General features: G+C 35.2%; 1 protein-coding gene across 1 annotated transcript in view; it reads left to right on the top strand.

Annotated features, from left to right (window-relative positions):
* DACH1 (dachshund family transcription factor 1) overlaps positions 1-22,234 on the top strand; it is a 424,345-nt gene that overhangs the window by 354,191 nt on the left and 47,920 nt on the right. Inside the window, exon 7 of the mRNA XM_044249859.1 lies at positions 22,053-22,204. Coding sequence (XP_044105794.1) covers positions 22,053-22,204 — 152 coding nt within the window. The remainder of the gene's footprint in view (positions 1-22,052; positions 22,205-22,234) is intronic.

Raw genomic sequence — 22,234 nt, 5'->3', positions numbered from 1 at the left:
TGATGTCATCAATGAGATGACAAGGTTCACAAGGTACTTGACCTCCAAGAATAAGTCCTAACTGGTTAGAATTCTAAATGGTGAACTTTGGTGACACTAGCTAAATGGGAAATATGTGCAATTTGTATTTCTTTATGGTGGTGTTTACCCCTTTCACTGAACTCCACATAATGGGATTTTGTCCCTGAAGACTCAGAGATATTGTTGGAGGGTTGCACCCTGTAACCTTCCGAGGATTTCAAATACAAATCCACACATCTAAACTTTAACAAAATCACAGTGAATGTTATTTATGAAGTCAGGTTCAGAGCTTTCCCTTTTTTATATGTATATATGCAGAAAGAACTTAGTTAAGACATCCCATTAATTTTAACATGTTATCACAAAATAGCAAAGTGCTGACTCCATGGAAATATTCAGTGCATAAAATTAAACTTTTATATTTTCATTAAAATATGTTTCTATATATACAAGCCTAAAATAAGCTGTCAGAGATCCTGATGTTATCTTTATATTTTAATTATGACTTTACTTGCACTCACAGGTGACAAACCTAAACACATTAACATTTTTATTTCAATATTATCATTTTAAAATTTCAAATGACTTCAGAATCTATTTCGTATCACCTATGTGATATGATCTTGGAATTTACATTGGCCTGGCAAATACATTCTGGACAGAGATCATAACAAGTATGATTACAGATGCAGGGACTCAGAGGAAAATGGGCAAAACATGGTAATAGGATATGCGCTTAGTATGGAATCAAATTATAAAAAATATCCAACTATTTATAATTGTTTTGTGGAGAGAGGTTGACTGATTGAAAGACATGTCCAGAAGAAAACACTGAACTATATTAAAGAAAGAATGAAGCAAAAAAGCATGAACTCCCTCTTTTGAACATTTTCCTGTCAGATCTCATACGTAAGCTTACAAGAAGTCCAAGGCCTAACAAAAATAAACTGCCATAAGTGTGGCGGTCTGCATTGTTGTTTTTGTTCACTTCGAATAACTGAACTTGAGTTATTAATAATGAAGATGTTTTAAAAAATGAGGCAAGTATCTTTTCATGGATGGAGATGAAAGAAATATTCACACCTCGCTATAACTAACATAAAGGATATGCATGTTTCTGTGGTATATTCTGGAAGTTGTTTAATAATTTGATGATGGGGTATGTCATCATAATGTATCAGGTCATACAATGCTACCAGGTGTTAAAGACTAAACAAAGAGATGGTATGTCTGTCTCGGAAGTAAACAGGAGTTATAAAAATAATGATTTTTATCAACTAGATGAATTTACAGTGAAATAAATTACCCCCACAAAGTTTATTCACTTGGTACCTTTATAAGAATCTGTAGCGTCAGTAGAAGATGCAGAAATGTAGTATTTTTAATTTTTCCGTATTTTTCATGTAAATTCTAATTTTAAATAAAGTACTCAGGGTTCTTCATTACTTTAAGTTGACAGCAAAAGTTTAGCCTATAGTTACAAATGTTATAGCAATGACTTAATCTTAGAGCAATTACTATGGTAATATAGATTATAATTTAGATTCAGTCTTATCTCTTTGGATATATCAAAGCCTATATGTTTAAACCAGTTCTGAACTTTATAAGCTTATACTATCATGTGTTAATATTGCCTAGATGATTAGCATAATTAAATAGTATCCTGTCAATGTATATCAAGTGATCAAAAGAGCTTATGAAATTATTTGATAAATTATTCAAATGGATTTGCTATTTTTAATATCAATGAAATAACAGAACCCATATCTCATACCACATTGACACTCAGTATTGATTATATGGCTAAACCATTTTCAGGGGCTGACTTTCCTTAATCTGATCTCTTTTTCTGTCTGAGGCAGATAAAATATTAATACAAGGTAAATGAGTGCTCACTGAACTTGCCATATGGCCCCTGTGGAGGACAGAGGGGCCTGGGCAGCCTATGGACTTGCCATATGGGCCTAGAGGGAAAAGGTAAGTATTACACAGAGAACAAATCTACCATATGGACTGGGTGGAGCCCTTGAGACTCTAAATACTTCCTTCTACTGGGGCATTTTCACCAAAGAATAAAAAACACATAAATAATACATTATACAAAAACCCTTGAAAATGGATCAATTGTTTAGATTTAATATGATGCTTTCAAGCAATGTCCAGAGCATATAAATAATCATGGTTTACTTTGAAATGGCAAAGAGGATCATCAATCATTTACCCCTGACATTTTTACATTGCATTTAACATCTGTTCCGTAATAGCATGGTACAGTAATATACTTAACATCGTATTACACACGGAACCTAAACAAATAAATATAACACTAAATTAGAGTTTCTGAAAGTTTGCCTTGCTTCTACTAATATTTTTGCAAATACTGAATTATCTACCCCTTCCATCACTTGAATTTTTTGTTATTATATACAGCAGATGAAATTAAGCAAATGGCAAAAGCAATTTTCTTGGTACAATCAAACCTCATTAATTTGGTTTCTGCTAATATGGAATTTATGATAATTTAGCTTGGGCTTGATAAAGTTTACCTTTGTAGTAGATATAAAGAAAAGATTTGCTAAGCCAATTATTAGTATAAACAAGATTACAATGAACATGTTTAACCCACTTAAGAGAGCATACTTTTAAAGGATTTTAACACATTAATTGAATGCAAATATATACTGCTAATAACAAATGAGTCCAATTTAGTCTTTGAAACAGGTCTTGTAGTACCTGTATTTGTTAGCAGATGGTTCCAATTACTGTATATACTTCTAAGTCTGTGCATATTTCTTATACTCTTGTTGAATTTAAGCGTAGCCTTTTCCACTGATCACTGTCTCGCTTTATTTTCCAAAATATCTATGTCTTTGTTTTTATTTTTGAATTTTTTTCCCTAGGAAGAATAATCCTTAAAAAAGGAGCGAGAGAGAGATTACTGTTCTAGATGTTCTTAAAAGGCATAATGATTCTTCTGTGGGTTTCCTAAATTAGATTTTTAAAATTGAAACAACAAAAAGCCTCTAAGAATCAATTCAGAAGCACAACAATTTGGCAAATGTGGAAATACTTGAAACTGCATTTGAAGTTGTACTGTGCAATTCTTTATGGCTAATTGACACACAAAAACATTAACATTTATTCGTATAGGATTTTCATATCTTCAGGATTTGATAGATTTTACTGAGTATATTCACACTTTGGAATCTGAGAAAAGTTTGTCAGAGAACAAAATTATCCAAATCTTTGGACTATATTGGTCTATTAGACTAAATACTTAATGTTTCCTGCCACTTCAGTAGTTTTTACTCAGCCCTCATAGTTGGCATTTGATTTGTTCCTGTTTTAATATTTTTCTCTTCTGTGTTTGCCTCCTATTTCTCTAGAGGAAGACAAGGGATTCTCTCTCCATGCCATTAACCTTTCTCCTTCTACATAATGGGTCCTTGTTAGTTCATGTGATAAGCCAAAAGTCATGGTATTCAAATTCTAAAAATCTTTAGGTATGAGGAACAGGATGTAGAGAAGACTAAACAGTAGTCAGGCTGTTGAAACAGACAAGAAAATTCTGGCAGGCAGTAGGTGACAAATAGAGGGCTGTAAGTGGTAGACAAAAGGGAAGTTCTAGGGGTGCCTGGGTGACTCAGTGGGTTAAAGCCTCTGACTTTGGCTCAGGTCCTGATCTCAGGGTCCTGGGATGGAGCCCTGCATCGGGCTCTCTGCTCAGCGGGGAACTACATCTCCCTCTCTCTCTCTGCCTGCCTCTCTGCCTACTTGTGATCTCTGTCTGTCAAATAAATAAAGAAAATATTTTTAAAAAAAGTAAGTTCTGGGGGGAAAAATACACACATACACATATACATGCACACACACACACACGCATAACACACTCACACACACACAAATACATGCATATATTGGGGATACCTGACCATGGAGAATTGGCTTTTGGGTTGGATTTCCAAAAACAGACAATGCTGAGATGGGAAACAGAAGAACTGTAGGCCAAGGGAAACCAAGACATTGAACATGGAACCAAGGTTCATGTTCTTGAGCAGGATAGACCCCAGTTACAGCATTAGGAATAAATCCTGTAGGGAAACAAGGCAAGAATACAATTTTTTCTTAATTAATTAATTTATTTGAGAGAGAAAGTAAGTGTATGTATGAGTGGAGGGAGGGGCGGGGGGGAGTGGGAGGAGAAGCAGATGCCTCGCTGAACATGGAGCCCAACAAGGGGCTAACCTCACAACCCCTAGATCATGACCTGACCCAAAACCAAGAGTTGGACACTTCACTGACTGAGCCACCCAGGCATACAATTATTAAAATACAGTTTTTAAAAGCAATATCCAAGGCCAGAGCAGATCAGTATAGACAAATTGATACTGCATTTTTATTGTTTAATCTCTTAGCTTGATGTGCTTTCTATTATTCCTTCTACTGATACTAATGATCGATTTCAGTCATTGCTGATGATTGAATTTCTAGCCGGAGGCTAAATGGCATGGGTATGGAGGCAAGGGAAAGAAGAAAAGCATCACTTTTCTAGATTTGTATCTATAAGGAGGCAGCATGGTGTGCTGCTTTTCTTTTTCCTATGTGCTATTTACTTCTTGATCTTTTTTCTTACCGAGTAAGCAAATGGGAATTCTTGGCTTAATTGAAGTCTTTGATAAGTAAAACATCAAAAGGAACATCAACAAGTACTTAAGTTCCCTCCACCCTGTACCTTGCCCCTTCCTATCTTTCTGATTTTCTCATTTGGGTTAATATCAAGTATTTTTCCATGGGTCTCAAGTACACCAACTAAAACTTCCTATTTGACTTCTGCCTTCTTCCTCAGGCCACACTTGAGTCACCAGTTCCTATGAATTTCTTGGCAGTAGCTCTAGAACTGGAATGCCTAACGAGTTGATAACAAGGCTTTAAACAGTAGATTTCTAAATGGGGCTGCCACTACTTTACTCCTGTTTCTCCCATACTAGTGCTCTCATTGCCCACTCATGATTTTCTAGAATTCTCATTGAAGCAAAGATAAGGACTTGTCATGGGCCTTTCTCATTGTTTCCTATTACTGTCAGTGTTATTCCTACAAAGATTTCATTCATGGGATTTAGAACCAGAAAAATTAGTGCAGAAGGAGAAAATATCCGGATGGTGAAATGGCATAAATGTGATTTCAAATTCTGTCTGTGTCCTTGACAAACTGTGTGACATTAGGAAAATTACACAATCTCTTTAAGAGTCAGTCTTTTTTATGGTGAAAGGATAATACTATCAAGATTGTTCTGTGAGAATAACATAAAATAAGGCATGCAAAGGCCTAGTACATAGATAAAATAAGCATTTTACTGCAACATTGTTTATAATACCAAACATTTTGGAACCGATTGAACAGTGCAATAGAAGAATGAATAAATAAAAGATAGCATAGTTGGATGATGTAATTTCATACAGCACTTCAAATGAATAAATAGATCTATGGGAACCATCTTAGAGAAGTCTCACAAACACAATAAAAGTTGGAAAAAAGATATTAACAGCATGATGTTATTTATGTAAGCTCAACTCAAAAATATGCTACATATTTCTGAAGGTTGCACCCATATATAGATATATTCAGATTTGTGTTTCTATGGATCATCTAGAGCTGTATGAATTAGAATGAAACACTACAAATTCATCATTTTAGTTGACTCTGAGAAGAAAGTGAGTGGAATGGGACAGAGATTAACAAGATGATAGAAGGAGCAGCTGTGGAATTGGGTAATTAAGTGTTCGTTTTTTGGACATGTGAATTTCAGGATGCCTATTAGAGATCCCAGTGGAGATGTGAGTCCAGAGATGAGGGCAGTTCAGGCAAAAGGTCTGAGCTAAAGATATAAATTTTGGAGCCATCAGCATATAGATGGTATTTAAAGGTGTGGGTCTGAATGAGATCATGAGGGAACGCATATAGCAAAGAGAAAAGGTCAGAAGGTACCCTGTAATGTTTTGAGCTTAAAAAGATTGGATAAAAAAGAAAAGCAATAAAGAGAGTAAGAAGAAGCTGCCATGGAGGTTTGGGGAGAAGAGAGACAGAATGGTATTTTGGAAACCAAGTGAAGAAAGAGTTTCAGGAATGAAGGAATGATCAACATGTCCAGGGCTGCTGATAAGTAAGGGGAGGTCTGAGAATTGACAATCCGATATGGCAATATTGACTTCACAGTTGATTTTGAAAAAAGTAGTTTTATTACAAAGGGAGAAATAAAAAATTGACTAGAATGAGTTCAAAATTAAGTCATGGGGAGATGAGGTTACAGAGTATACATAACACTTGAAAAGGGATAGGAAAAACTGGGACAGTAATTGAAGGGAAGAATGGTAACAAGAGAGATTTTCTTTTTTAGAATAGATGGGATATATTACAAAATAGTTACATGCATTTAGAATTATTCAGTAAAAGGGGGAAAGTCTATAAAGTGGGCACAGTTGCAGGCATTATATCCTAATTATTTAGTAAACAAGACAGGAAAAAAGGATGACTTCCTCAGTATTATTAGTTTTTTTGAAAACTTGATCTAGAATCCAGATTGGAAAGTGTAGAGTAACTGTAAGCCAGTTCTTCAGTACCCTTAAAATTTGTAACTCCATGTTCGGGATACAGATAAAGTAAATTTACATCAAGTAATCAAGTAACAATATAACATTCAGTGTATTCTCATCTTTGAGTATATATGGCAAGCATCCAAAATGATACAAAGAAATATGTTATTCTTTTGTTTTCATCTTTCTAAGAGAAAATAAAAATAGTGAGAGTAAGTATCATGAGAGCCCAAGATACAGGAAGAAATGGAAAGAAAAGTCTTGGCTATTTTAAATGAATTCAGGCCATATGAATTATGTTTTAAGATATTTGAACTAAATTGCAGTTGAATTTGTTGGCCCATAGACAAGAGAGTTAATGGATGAGTAAATAAGCTAATGCAGTTATGACTTAAAAAAAAAAAAAGAAAGAAAGAATGTACACATACAGCATAAGAAGCCCCTTGAATATGACCCTGAAGAAGATTCTAAATCATTTTGTAAAAGAATTTCTCAGAAAACAAGATGGTAATCACTAGGAATGGCATGGGCTCGCTGGGATAACTTGCAGCCTAGACTCATTGCCTACCAGGGCAGTGTGGGAATAATTGGATGAAGAATTTCAGTAAACATTGATAAACAAGGATTGTTTTGTGTTTTTTTTTAATGTTTAATAAATAGATGATAGAGAAAACATATTAATATTTGAAGAAGTTAATCTAAAGTAGAAGGCAAGTTTAGACCCTTGATATAAGGTTTGAGACATTGAATAATCTCTTTTTCTAAAATTTAGGTCTTAGCCATGCCTTAAGGTTTTTGTATCCTGATTATCCTTGATTCTGAACTTGGATTTCTCTTCCTCTAGGAAGTCCATGGATGAACTAAATATCCTTACTTGCTCCAATACTCTCTATATTGAATTTGCTCTTCATCTATAAATAATTCCAGAAAGACTAACTTCTAATTTGGCTGATTTACCAACTAAACCAATTGGCAAGATATATTCATATTTCAGGATTAATCTGGTTTACTGAAAAGTCTCAGTGAAACTTATGATTGAATATAACAGTTCTGAAAATAATTTTGAATGAAGGAAATAATTTTCTCTAGAGTATCAATGATATTTTTGAAACTATTGTTATGCTAGGCACTGTATTCAAATTTCTGTGGAGAATTTGCATCCCGCCCAATAAAAGTTAGGGAATAGATTTTAGAATACATTATAAGAGAAGCAATGAGGATACTATTTTTGTGATTATTCCCAACCAAAAGGAAGTGACTCCAGTGTACATTCTCCTTCCAAAAACTACTGTCCTGAGCAGTCCTAGGTGGGGACATACCAGAAACTTGAGTTTTGAAAATGCATATAAATGTACTCTTTTTACTTATTTCTTATTATGGTATTTCTTTAATTTTTCTTTTTTTTTCTTTAAATTTTCTAATGTAAGGTGATATTAAGGGGCAATGTGAGTTTTTCATGTATATCAAGAATGCAGGAGCAAAACTTGCATGTTTGATTTGCTTGCTCAAATATGAAGCACTTTTTTTTCTCTTATGTCATGTTAGTCAACCATACGGTACATCACTAGTTTTTGATTCATGATTCATTATTTGCCTATAATACCCAGTACTCATTATAACATATGCCCTCCTTAATACGCCTCACCGGGCTACCCCATCCCTCCACCCCTGTCCCCTCTGATAACCTCAGATTGTTTCCCAGAGGTCATTAGGGGAAGGAAAGGAAAACTGAAGGGGGGAAAACAGGGGGGAAGATGAGCTATGAAGCACCTTCTAATAAAGTTGAGTATTTTAATTGTCTTCAAATTTTCCATTAGTTTTAAGTCATTTATGAAATCATGTTTCAGTACATGTGCTAGTTATAATTTGTTCATCTTAAAGTGTATGAGACAAAATAGAAGGTAGTAGTAAAACTTTCAGGTTCTTTCTGGGTTTTCTATTCTTTTGAAATCTTATTATAGGTGGACAAGGAATAGGTAATGAAAGATAATTTACTATGTCAAATAACAAACCAATTTATATTTGCCTAAAGCTTCTGGTAATAGTTTTAAAAGTAAATTAATTATCTCAATATAGAATAGTTACTGACTGACTAAATATGGAAGAGTTCTACTTACCTATTACCCATATGTTCCTCAAATTTACATTACTATGTGTGTATGTACATATAAAATAAAATATACTTTTCTTTGAATTTCCTTCAAATGCATTAGATACTATAGGGTTATTTTATTTATAATTAACTTATCTCAATCCTTCTTCATATTTTGTTAAGAAGAATCTTTAATATATATGCTTATAAACTTGATAATTCTGAGTAAAACTAAATACACAGGAGTTAGCCTAAGAGATTAATTTATTTCATTTTGAATTACTTTTTAAACATTTGTTTATTCACTCCACACGCATTTCTTGAGAGCCTAATAAATGCAAAGCACCATTTGAGATAAAAAAAACACAATACCAACCATATAGAGAGAAATTTTATTCTTAAGGAGCTTACATTTAATTAGGATTGAGAATAAGGAAATATACACAAAAATATTAAGTAGCCATGATGCTAGTGTGATTTGAATTGAACATGCCAAGGGAATGAAGAGTTACATGGGCATCTAAGGCTAAAATAGTTCCACATTCTCATGAGACTACATGGTTAGAAAGAAGTGCCATTTCTACAAGAGGATCAGTTCCTGAGCATGGGGGGTCACAACCTCATGTCTGGCCTACAGGAGCTCCAGCAATTTGAACCTCACTAACTTCTCTGACACCTGTACCAGCCAGCTCTTCTCACATTCTCTGGGTCTCATCCCCTGCCCTTCCTCATGTGCCTTACTTAACACATGTTTCCTTTCCAGCTCAGATCTTTTTTTTTTTTTTTTCCAGCTCAGATCTTTTTAAAACAATTTTTAAGTCCATTTTTTTTATTTTAATTTTTTTTTTTTTTTTTTTAAGTAGGCTCCACACCCAGTGTGGAGCCCAAGGTGGTGATTGAACTCACAACCTTGAGAACAAGACCCGAGCTGAAATCAAGAATTGGACACTTTTTTTTTTTTTTTAAAGATTTCATTTATTTATTTGTGAGACAGTGCGAGGGAGACAGAGAGCACAAGCAGGAGGAGGGGCAGAGGGAGAAGCAGACTTCCCCCTGGGTGGGAAGCCTGATGCAGGGCTTGATCTGAGGGTCCCGGGATCATGACCTGAGCCAAAGACAGATGCTTAATGACTGAGCCACCCAGGCATCCTGCAGCTAAGATTCTTGATCTGTGATGTCTTCTACCTTGAATGTATAAATTCTTTATGATATAAAAAAAATTCCTCAAAATGAATCTGAGGCATCCATGCTATTAGACATAGAGAATATAAAGTAGAAGATAACAGAAAATAGTTTAATGGCTAAAAAATTATTGGTGCTTTTTAATTTGGAATTTAAAGCCATGTTAATATTTCAAACAGTTTTTTCAAATTAAATTTAAAAACAGGTAATATAAAGGAAAACTTAAGTCACACATCTCATTTCTATATTCATTTTTTTAATTTCTTCTGTGCCAACAGATGTGTTTTTCTTAAATATAACACATGAAAAAGCTAGGAACAACAATTTTATAAATCTGACAATGTCATCTTTTTCCTTTGCTGCAGAGAACAAGTGGTTATAAATTGGAAATCAATGTTTTAAAACTTGTATGTAGTAAAGGTCCGGGAATTTGCATTATGTTTTTATGCTCTGAGAATTGCAAAAGAGCAGCTGTGCTGTTCGAGAATCCCCTTCTCGCCAAGGGAAGAGTGCTGACTTTGACATAAACATACACTCTTAACTTTTTATATTTCCCTAAATCCTAAAAATTAGTGCTCTCCTTTGCATTTTTATATGACTATGTTAGAAAGCAGTTAGTTTTAAAGGAAGAAGTTGTAAAATCTCAATAGGTAAAAGGGATATAAAGGTCATTTAGTTTAACCTCCTATCAATTTCTGGAGAGGAGTTTCTATAATATTCTTGACAGGATGCTTATCAACCTTTGCATAGACCCTCTGTCATGGCATGTCCACTACTGCCAAAAGCAGCCGACATCATTTTTAGATAGATGAATCAAATCTTTTTTTTTTTTTTAAGATTTTATTTACTTATTTGACAGACAGAGATCACAAGTAGACAGAGAGGCAGGCAGAGAGAGAGAGAGAGAGAGAGAGGAGGAAGCAGTCTCCCTGCTGAGCAGAGAGCCCGATGCGGAACTCGATCCCAGGACGCTGGGATCATGACCTGAGCCAAAGGCAGCTGCTTAACCCACTGAGCCACCCAGGCGCCCCAGATGAATCAAATCTTAATGTTTCCTTATACATAGTCACTAGTCCCTTTTCTGTACTAATAACCACAAAGATATTTCACTTCTAAAATAGGTATCTTTGATTAAAAATGAACGGTCACCATGAGACAGTATAAATCGCCAATCTGGGTGAATCTTGGCTACCTTGGATGACCAGTGGCTAGGTCTTAAGGAGTAAGACAAGTCTTAATTAAGAAGGAATGGGATACAAGTGTCTAAGTTTTCTTTCTGGTCTGAGATAAAATAATTACAAAATTATTGCCGTTTTTGGAATGTATGTCTCTTATACTCGAACACATATAACAATACATTTTAAAAATTCTTACAGAAAATTTATATTCCTTGTGTTTAAAGGCTCTGGAACAAGGCTACTTGGGTTCGAATTTGGCTCCTCTCCTTACTAACCGAGTTATCTTGGCAAGTTAATTAACTTATTTTTACTTCTTTCTACTCATGCGTAAAATGAGTATAAGACTAGTAACAATGTAACAGAATTATTGAGAGGATTAAATTAGTTAATGCATGCAAAGTGCTTGGAACATTGCTTTGCATACATAGAAAGCACTCAATATATGCTAGTTATTTTGATGATAATGTTGATGATCATCATCATACCAATGCCTCCGACTTTTGAAAGAAAAATGAGTTAATAGAATTTTTACTGCAAAGCATTATTTTTATGTTAAAACTTTTTGTTGTAGAAAATTTCAAACAAGCATAAAATTAGTATAATGAGCCACCCATATACCTACTCATCATTTGGCTTTAACAATGACTTGGGTCCTAAATTCCCCCACCTAATTTCTCCTCTACCCCAGAGAATTTTTTCAAAGTTTTTTTTTTTTTTTTTTTTTTTAAGATTTTATTTATTTATTTGACAGAGTACAAGCATGGAGGAATCTCAGGGAGAGGGAGGAGTAGGGTCTCACTGAGCATAGAGCCTGGCACGAGGCTAGATCCCAGGGCCCTGAGGTCATGACCCGAGCTGAAGGCAAGACCCTTAACCGACTGAGCGACCCACGTGTCCTGCCCCCTCCAGAGAATTTTGAAGTCAATCCCAAACATATTTTACTTAATCTGTAAATATTTTTTTTCTTTATTTTCAGTCTGTATCTCTTAAACATAAGGGCTCTTGTCTTTAAACCACAATCACATTATTATTACCACCCCTAAAATTCCTTACTATTTCTTAAGTATCCTGCCATGTTTCACATTTGATCAATTGTCTTAAATGTATATATATTTGTGGGTATGCTTACCCTTGCAAGCATTCAAAATATTCTTTCCCAGTATTTCCTCTAAATTGACACTATAACTTTCAATGAAGAAAGAAGTGAGAATTTACAAACTTGGGTTTGAAGAACTGTGGGTCAGTCACTTACCGGAATTCTTTTGTCTGAAAAATGAGAACTTACACTTCATGATGTCCAAAGACATCTCACCTTTTACCTTTCCATGCTAATTTTAGTCTAAAAACTATGTGCAGATCCAAGTGTAAGTAATCCACAATAGCAGAGCTCCTTTATCTTTCGGGGGGATAATTTGGGAATTGTTCCATTTTATTTACTCAGCAGAAGATTCACTTTCAGCTTGGAGACTCATAAATGAAACAGACCTGTGCAGGGATGACAAGAAGAAACCAGGATCTCAAAGTATGGCACTGTGTGAGGGTGCCCCGTGTTCTCCTCTTTTTCTCTTTACTTCTGAAGTCTTATTAATTTTGAAAAGGCCTTGAATTGATGTGACAACTCCTCCCCCCCCACCCCCCGAAAATTCTCAAAGCACATTTCAGAAACTCATTTTTGGCAGATGTAAATTTAAGTAAATTGGCCAAGGTCACAGCACAATAAGGGCAGAGTTATCAAGGGAATGCAGTTTCCTGCTTTTTCCACCATCCATGAAATTAGAGTAACTCCACCCCTTAAAATGAAAGGGTCTACTTTTTTTTTTTTCTTTTGGAAATTACAAACCACGATTTAAAAATGTTTTTTACCATTAACTCGGGCTCTCGTAAGTGGTCTTTTAGAATTATGAAATGTTTGTGCACATTTCAACTGCCTTTACTGTATATATCGCAACCAAGACAATTTGCTACAAAAGGATAGTGCATTTTTTTGTTTGACCTGAACCATTAGATTTTCTTTTCATGCAGTGTGACATGATGAAGCAGCTATCTGTAGGAACAAAACTAGTTCACTTTCTATGGGCAAGCACAGACTGTAAAGTAGATTATTAAAGTACACAGAAATAGAAAATTAGATCAGAAGTGATGTTTTACTGTGAGGTCTTCTTTGGGCCTTATACAATGAGAGAGAACTAACCTTGTTCTATTTCTGAGTCCTGAAAAAAGCCTCATAGCAGGCATATCACCTTTAATTAGGTTTCTGCTTTTGGGAAGCATTTTACCAGCCCCCTTTCATTTATTTTTAATGATGTTATCACTAACAGGCAAACAGTCCCTTAATAAAACAAAAACAGTTTCTATATAAAGCCTGGTGTACATGTCCTGAGTCAGTCATCTAAAAACAAATGTTATGATTGTTTCCGTTGTGCTCTTAGAACCCTTAATGGCCCTACTGTGCAGATATGCAAAACATCAACCGAGGAAATATAACCATGTCTGTTATGCAGCTTTCAATAAATGTTTTCCCATATTCACTTGCAGTATCAGCAGTGAGGTTAAACCTACAGGGTCATGGAAAAGACAGAAAGGTCAATTAAGTGGATCTTTTCAGCATAGCTGGCCAGCTCTCTCACAAACACTGTGACTTATGGCTTTAACAAACAAGCAGGGGTAAAAGCCACCGACAGTGTTTTAAAGGTAAATGTGTGTGTGTGTGTGTGTGTGTGTGTGTGTGTGTTTAATGTTCAGTACTGTTCCATTTTTTCTAAGAAATCCCAAGCTGTAGGAAGAAATAAAAAATGTAAGCATAGCTCTCAGAGTCCTTCATTTCCATCTTGTCGGGTGCCAGCGACCGTGAGGAGGCTGCTGTCAAGGCCATGTTTGGAAATAGAAACCTTGGTAGAGACTTTCCTTCATACATAGATTTTTGAAATACAAATGTACAATAGCCAGAAATTAAAGACTGTCTTAAGAAGAATGGTTGAAAATAAGCTTACCATTTAAAAATACAAAGTTTCGGGGCACCTGGGTAGCTCAGTGGGTTAAAGTTTCTGCCTTTGGCTCAGGTCATGATCTTAGGGTCCTGGGATCGAGCCCCGCATCGGGAATCTCTGCTCAGCAGGGAGCCTGCTTCCCCCTCTCTCTTTGCCTGCCTCTCTGTCTACTTGTGATCTCTGTCTGTCAAATAAATAAATAAAATCTTAAAAAAAATTACAAGTTTCTTCAGAGCACTTAGGATCCCTGCTTTCCTTGAAAGGTCATCCCTGCACACTTTCCTTATATGACCCCTGGACCTCCTCCTGTTTAAATCTTTCCCAATATTCCATGCCGATTTCTAATGTACCGTGCCATGAAATTTTATTTTTCTTCACTCTGATCTCAACATGTATCACAGAAATGTAATCTCTTCTTTTCCTAAGTAACCACTAGGTGCTATTGGAATCAGTCTTTTGCACATGACCTTATTGAGATTATATTGTATGCATTTTTTCTTTATCTTCTTCCTAGAGCTTCCTCCTAACTCAACATAATGCCTATGAAATTGTCTTGTAATCAATAGAGTGGTTTTCCAATAGAAGGTATTTTTAGCTTTGCTATCATGGATGTGGCGTAACCTCAGGGTGAGCAAGAGACTACATCCTTCTCATTTTTGCCTTGTTAACTGCTCCAGCTTTTGTCTCCACTCATCTCATTCACATATTCCTTCAACAGACATTAATAAGTGCTTACCCTGGCTAGGGAGCTGAGACTCTGTTCTATTTCTGCCTCTAAGGAGTGGTCCCCACCTTCCATCAGCATCCCAAAGGTAAACTACGCAAAAGGCAACAACCACGGATAAAGATAATTGCATCTGTTGCAATACATCCTTTAAAATGCACTCAATTAGGCAGGATTGTGATTTTGGTGTACATCTTGGCACACCTATGGCATTCCGCCAAACACACGCTTGCAAGGATCTCCTTTCCATATCAAGTCCTTTCCTTCGTTCACCCAAACTCAAAATCCAGATACGGCTTCAAGTATATCCAAGGAAACTCAGAAGTGTTTTTATGCTTCTGACAGTCTATTTCTCCAAGATCTGTACTGTTTTCTTTCTGTGTAAGTCACCTTATCCATTTCCTCTAGGTGCTGCTGCCCGAAGAGAAGTTGATAAACTAGTTCATATCCTTTTGCCCTTTCTCAAGTTATTTCTATCCTAGTTAATTTTAACTGTTCGCTGAACTAATTCAGGGTTAGTTTGTAGAAGGCAACTGTAATAATGTATAGTAATAATTTCATTATCAGCACGATACTTCATCATCACAAGCCTCATTAGAGAGAAAGAGTGCAGTGGTCTCAAGCTTATGGTACAGCCAGCATTCCCTCTGTGGCACGCTGAAGCCAAGTTTACAAAATGAAATGTGTAATACAGTTAGTTATTTGTTACTTCCTGATAGTTTATTAGCATTTTATATTTTACAAAGCACTTTCATATACACAATCTAATTGGATATAAGGTACAATCCTTTGAGTTTGTAATCATCTTTTTAGTAAATAAATCACATGAGGCTCATAGACTCTAAGAGATGGATTTTTTGCTCTACTATTTGCTACTACTTGCTAGAGCCAGGGCTTGAACTCACACTTTCTGAATTTAGCCTGGCTTGCTTTTCAATTTACCAGAGCTGTATCCAGAATTTGAAAAGTAGGTTTAAAGTTAAATACAGGAAATTAGCCTCATTCTATCATACCCTTGGATATTTTATAAGAACTGAAATAGATACATGAAATTCATGCAAGTAAATTTTAATGTGATATTTTGGAATTCGTTATTTTATGAGAAGATGAAAATAGAAAGAAAAAGATTTACATGACCATTTCTAATTTAAGATTACATTCTGGATCACATTATTCAACTTTATTATTAGTTTCCATTGCCAGATTAAAGCCAGAGTCCTACAGTAGCAATGAACTAAGATTGAGGATATGGTTGAACTCAATTTAAATGACTACACTTTATGTCTGGATATAAGTTTCAAAATATCTTTTAAACACCAATCCTTAATATTTTAGATTATCCATGCCTGTACTCCAGTTGAATAATGTGGCTGATGAGTTTACAAAAACACCAATAAATTTAACTTTCTAAATAATTGTAAAGGAAATTTATCAAAATGCTAAAGAAGAGTTCATATTTTTATAAATCACTAATCATAGAGATTACCACATTTTCTAGAATCTTTGTCAACATTTTTTCACTTTTCCAGTATAATAATATAATATTTGCAATGCAAAATCCCAGATCACTTGTAAACATTAAATATGGAGACTTTTTTATTTTAATAATGTTGCTATCTACTTTACAGCAAAATGAATAAATGTGAATTCCCTTGGAACGTATGGTTTTCTAAAAGTGAACATTTTTCTACTTGGAATTTATGGTATAATAAAAGACATCAGACACAAAAAGACACACACACACACACACAAGAACTTGAAAGAGAATATATAATTCAAACCCAAAGGGATTAGTTATGAAAATAACAACTGAGTTAGATTTTATTAACAGGAAAGAAAACATTTTAAAAGTAGAGGCCCATTATTTTTTTAAACAACATTGTTCCTTAGGATATCCTGCTAAATTGTTATGTGTGATAAGATTGGATGGAAAAAAAAGCTGTCCTACAGAGACATCAATCTTACTGATAGTCATTTATTGATACGTGACTTAAACTATGAGGACAATCATGAGATGAAATGATGAGAAGAAAGAAATAACATTTTTTCATACTTTATTGATTTTGGACTTTTAAACACACTTTCTTATCTTCTATTTTTATCTTACCCATCATATCCTAAATGATATTAATTGATCGTATGGTGTTATATCTGTCATTATATTTCTCATATAATTATAAAAATGGTCATTGGTATTTTTTCTGGTCAACAGATGAAATCATGTGTGAGATGGTAATGTGTGTGCTTCTATTTTCCTTAAGAAAGCCACTGTGGTTCCCTGTAACTAAATTAAAATACAAGAAAGTTAAAAACCATCCTTTCTTAGAAATTTAAAAATAACAAGAACTCCTTTGAGAACTGGCATAACTACTAGTCCCCTGTGGATATGGAGTCCTTAAAAAAAATTGTACCCTAGTTAATGCAGCTTTCAAAAGTGCTTCCTTTATTTTTAGGAGGACGCACCTTTCCCTGCCTCTAATCTGCCATCGCAGGTGTGGGGAGTGCCTGTCTTGTAAATGGCTGAACATTTCCTAATTTGATAAAATGAAGCAAGAAAACTCTAGAATCCTTGTAAAATGGAGTTTGTAAACCTAAAGTATCAAGAGCTTGCTCTGAAATTTTGTGTTTATGTGACTCCATTCTTTTGCAGTCAATACAGGCAAAATTCAAAATAGGTGAAATGTCCACTCAACTAAGTTTTAAGAATTTTAGTAAGAAATAACAGAACATGAAACTTTAGATTTGCATGACACTAGAGCTTGTGTCATTCAACCTGCCTTTTTTTTTTTTTTCTTTTTTTTAACTTGAGGAAATTGAAGCCCGAAGAAGTTGTTACCTGTCCAAAGTAGCTGATACTCACCGGACACTAAGACATTTTCTTTATGTATCTCAAAGTATAAAAAGTGTTGTGTCCTGTTTTCATCGTCTATAGCCATGTAACAAATCACACCAACATTTAGTGGTTTCAACCATCAAACATTTAAAATCTCAGTTTCTGTGGATCAGGATCTGGGTGCAATTTAGCAGGGTGGTTCTTGTTTAAGATCTCTCATGAGGTTTCAGTTCTGCTGCCAGCTGAGGCTATAGCCTCGTTAAAAGGTTCCACTGGGCAGGGGGACTCTGTTTCAAGCCACTCCCTTGGTTTTTGGAAGGCCTCAGTCCCTGGTCATGTGCACCTCCACAGGGCTGTCCCATGACATGACAGCTGGTTTTCCCCAGGACAAGAAATGCAAGAGAAAGGGAGAGAGAGAGAGACAAATGGAAATTATAAACTTTTTATAACAAAATCTTAGAAGTGACATTCCATCACATTTGTTTTTCTCTGTTAGATCTGACTCAGACTAAGGGCAAGGTTCTAGATAAGATATGAATAATAGGAAGGAGGAATCATCAGAGGCCATCTTAGAGGCTACTGCATATCTACCACAAGCCCAGAGAAAATATTCTCCAAGTACTTGTCAAGTACATTAAAAGATATATTAGTTATTTAACTCTTTCCAGTAAAATATCTTACATGATAAAACTGGAATACGAACTCTTAATTAAACAATAGTATTCTGTGTGTGTTATTCTTGCTGATCTTATACTTGCAGTGGTCATATAAGAGTGTTCTTACACTTAGGAAATATGCAGTGAAGTTTTAGGATTAAAAGGGAAGATGGTTCAAACATATGCACACACACACACAGAACAATAGAAGGAGAGAGAAATAATTTAAAAGCAAACGTGGCAAAATGCATACGATTGGTGAATTGAAGTAAAGAGTTGAATTAGTTTTCTAGGGCTGATTTTTAATAAATTGCCATGATCTTGATGGCTTTAAATAACTTTCTTACTGGAGTCTTGGAAGACAGAGGTCTAAAATCAAGGTATTAGTAGGGATAAGCTCCCTCCAAGAGGCTCTAAAGAAGAATCCATTCTTTACCTCTTGTAGCATCTGGTGGCTATCAGCAGGATGCATGGACTGTGACTGGGAGATCCTGATCTCTGTCTCTATCTCCCCTCTGCCTCCCACTCTTCACTGTGGATCTCTTCTGTCTCCCTCAAGTCTCACTCTACCTTTCTCTGATAAGGATACCTGTCACTGGATTTTGCACTCATCCTGAACCAAGATGATGATCTCATCTCAAGATGTTTAATTTAATCACATCTATAAAAACCCTCTTTCCAAGGAAGCTAACATTACTAGGTTCCAGGAATTAGGCATGGACATATATTTTTGGGGGCTTCCAGACAACCCACTATATGAGTATTGAGAAGTTCTTTGTACAATTCTTGCAACTCTTCCATAAGTTTAAAATTATTTGAAAGCAAACTATTCAAGAAGAAAAAACAGATGACGTTGTCAAGTGCTGTAATAATCCAGAGAATATGGCATCTGACAAGCTTTCTTTTAAAGATGAAACTTAAAAAATATGTACAGATCTTTCAAATTGGAATAAGGTGTTTTGTGAATTTTCGCCTCATCATCATTCATTGTTTGAAGTCAGTGGAGATTATGTAATGTCAAAACTCTTTTCCATGTTGTCTGGCCTCTCAAACATTTGCTTTAATCTTCATAGAACATTTAGGATATCAAAGGTCACTTTTCTTTCAAAAGGAAGAACTATGTTCCTAATTTTACTATCTTTGTAAGAAGACTAAATGAGACTTTCCATGATGTTAATTGCCAGAAGATGACAACTTTTTAGTAGGGTCGTGAAGCCCAAAGGACTATTTTTGTTTTGTATGTTTGATCTTGATTAGTTTGTCTTCTTTTCAAAAATGTATATTGATCTTAAGAATTACCCCTTTTTAAAATTTCTTTAGTCACCATTGTGCCCTAAATTTGATTGTTTCTTAGCTACATGTTGAGTTAAAGTGGCCTCATGCAGTATCTCTGCTGTATAAAATGATGAGTGAATGAATGCAGTCATGTGAGTCTATACTAAATGATAGTTGAAACCTTGAGGACCAAGGTGTGCATTCCATTGAAGCAACTGCAGAAAAAAAAAATCACACACACACACACACATACACACACAGTCACACTCACATATACCTAGAACAATTTTAATCCCAGGGGAGTGGGGGGTGGGGAATGGAGTAGCTAATGGGATAATGATGGAAGACAAGATGTTTTCCTAACTATAGGAATTGACTGCTTAACAATTGGGATCAGTCACTCCGGTTCAGATAAGTTACTTGAAGCTTGCAGATTGTGTTTTTCAGTGTTCTATCCTCAGCACATTGTTTATGTAAAGTAAATATTGGCTTTGTAGATGTATGTATCATGAGTGATTTTAGGAATTAATTCACACAACAGCCAAACGTAGCCAAGCATAAATGTACTGGAGTTAAATCAAATCGTCATTGGGATGATGGAACTTACAATCAAATGTGTGTGCGTGTACATGCATGTGTGTCTACACATTCATATGGAGCTTTTTTCTTGGACATTCTTTAAAGGATTGTGGAAATCAGTCTCTAAAGCTGAAAGCAAACTCAGGTGGTCATCTGGTTCCATGCCTTTTTTCCAGAGACAAGCAATTATTATCCCCATGATCTATTAAGCCACATTTTCTTTAGCATGTGACAGCTAAGGTGATGCTGATCGAAAAATATTGCTCTCCATTCTTAAACAATTTCACATGCACATAGATGTTTAACAAGCGCCTTTTTGGAGCTATTATGAGAAAGCACTAGCAGCCTTGGTCTGGAGGAGTAATTTATGACAGCGAGGTAAAGGGTGTCCAAGATCATCTTGATCACATTAGCCATGCAGGAGCCCTACCCCTGCACTGCGGTCTCTCTTTAACCCTGGTGACAAGAGTGATAAAAAAAAGAACGACACAGTGAGTCTTCCTTTAGCTGCTCACTGTGTTGCTTCTTCTAGTACCTGCCGCCTCAGATCGCCTGTCAGTAAGTGAACGGGAAAGGGAGTGGAAGGAGAAACTGCCGAGGAGTGGGTGTGTGATATTGAGAGGCAGCTAATAGATGGCTTGTGTCCCATACTCTCCTCCCCAGCCTTTCTGTCCTTTTGGTTTGTTAACTAGAAATGTGGAACAGTGAGGGAGATGAATTTAACTTGTTCTGACATTAGTTAGAGACAGAGAAGTGTAGCTACTTCCGTAATATTTCTGCCCCACAGAGAGGTAATTGGAAAACGTGTTGTGTGGTTAGGTGTTGTAATGAAAAATAAAGGAATGATCGAGAACAGTGGAATCAAATTATAAGCATAAAGGCAAGTGAGCTGAAGTTTTTAGCCACTTGCAAAATTGAGAGATACTATCAGGACTGTGCAAATACATTGCTCTGATTAATTTTCCTGGGGTGAAATATGAAAATATTTATAAAATTGAGAATCCTGCCATGAATAAAATTTTCTCTGTGATATAATAAACTAAACCATAACTTGTATCTATCTTAAGTGAAACTAAAAATGTTTAAATAATAAAGAACTGAATGAAAAGATTTCACTGGGTAAGTAAAAAGAATTCATATCAGGACATTACTTAAGGTTGCTTAAAATATTGAAAAATATTCAATAAATAAAGACTAATTTATCTTAGAGGGTTTTATATTTGATTTTCTAAATATTGTTATGGAAACTGTGTTTTATTCCCCTTTCTTTAGACTCCTTTTTTATGTATAAAGAACTAGTTTTTTAGTACGAAGGTAAAATGGATTCAGGGTCAAAGAATTAGATCTTTAATTTTAATGATATTCAGTAATTCAGTTTTACTTTAGGGAGAAAATATTTGATTTCAGTTTTTCTTTTTGGTTGTAAAATGACAAATTTCAGTTGTACATTCTTTTATAGATTCTTTAGGAATATATTTGAACAAATCATTGATATAAAGGAAGGGTTAATTGAGAAACAAACATACTAATATACAAAGCATTTCTTTTATATGAAGCTCTAGAAATATTCTATTGTCAATCCAAATAGAACAAACTAAAATGAGATAATTGGGAAGGTGCCCATAAAGTCAGCCTGAGTATATTATCACAACTATATGTGAGATAATATTTGTTTTAAAAAGATTCTATGGCACTGTAAACTCAGTCTCATTAGAGACTGCATTTAAAAGGCTTATAAAGTTACTCATTAATGTTATCTTGTTGTATCTCCACAGCTTTTTCATTAAAGAAAATTCAGCAGAAAGCATTTTCTCCTGATAGCAGGAACCAATTTGCAATAAATGTTCTGGAAACCACTAGGGAAGCCATTACTGAGGTCTAATAAAAACAGACAAGCGTAACTTGTTCTATATTTTTGTTTCAATCACATACAGATGAGACCCCGCTTTCCACACCAACCGCAAGAGACAGCCTCGACAAACTTTCTCTAACTGGGCATGGACAACCACTACCTCCAGGTTTTCCACCTCCTTTCCTGTTTCCTGATGGACTGTCTTCCATAGAGACCCTTCTGACTAACATACAGGTAGGCCTTGTTTGTCATCTGGAAGGTAAA

The sequence above is a fragment of the Neovison vison genome, chromosome 5, assembly GCF_020171115.1.
Source record: "Neovison vison isolate M4711 chromosome 5, ASM_NN_V1, whole genome shotgun sequence".
Lineage (NCBI taxonomy): Eukaryota > Metazoa > Chordata > Mammalia > Carnivora > Mustelidae > Neogale > Neogale vison.
This window is presented reverse-complemented; position numbering and strand designations above follow the sequence as displayed.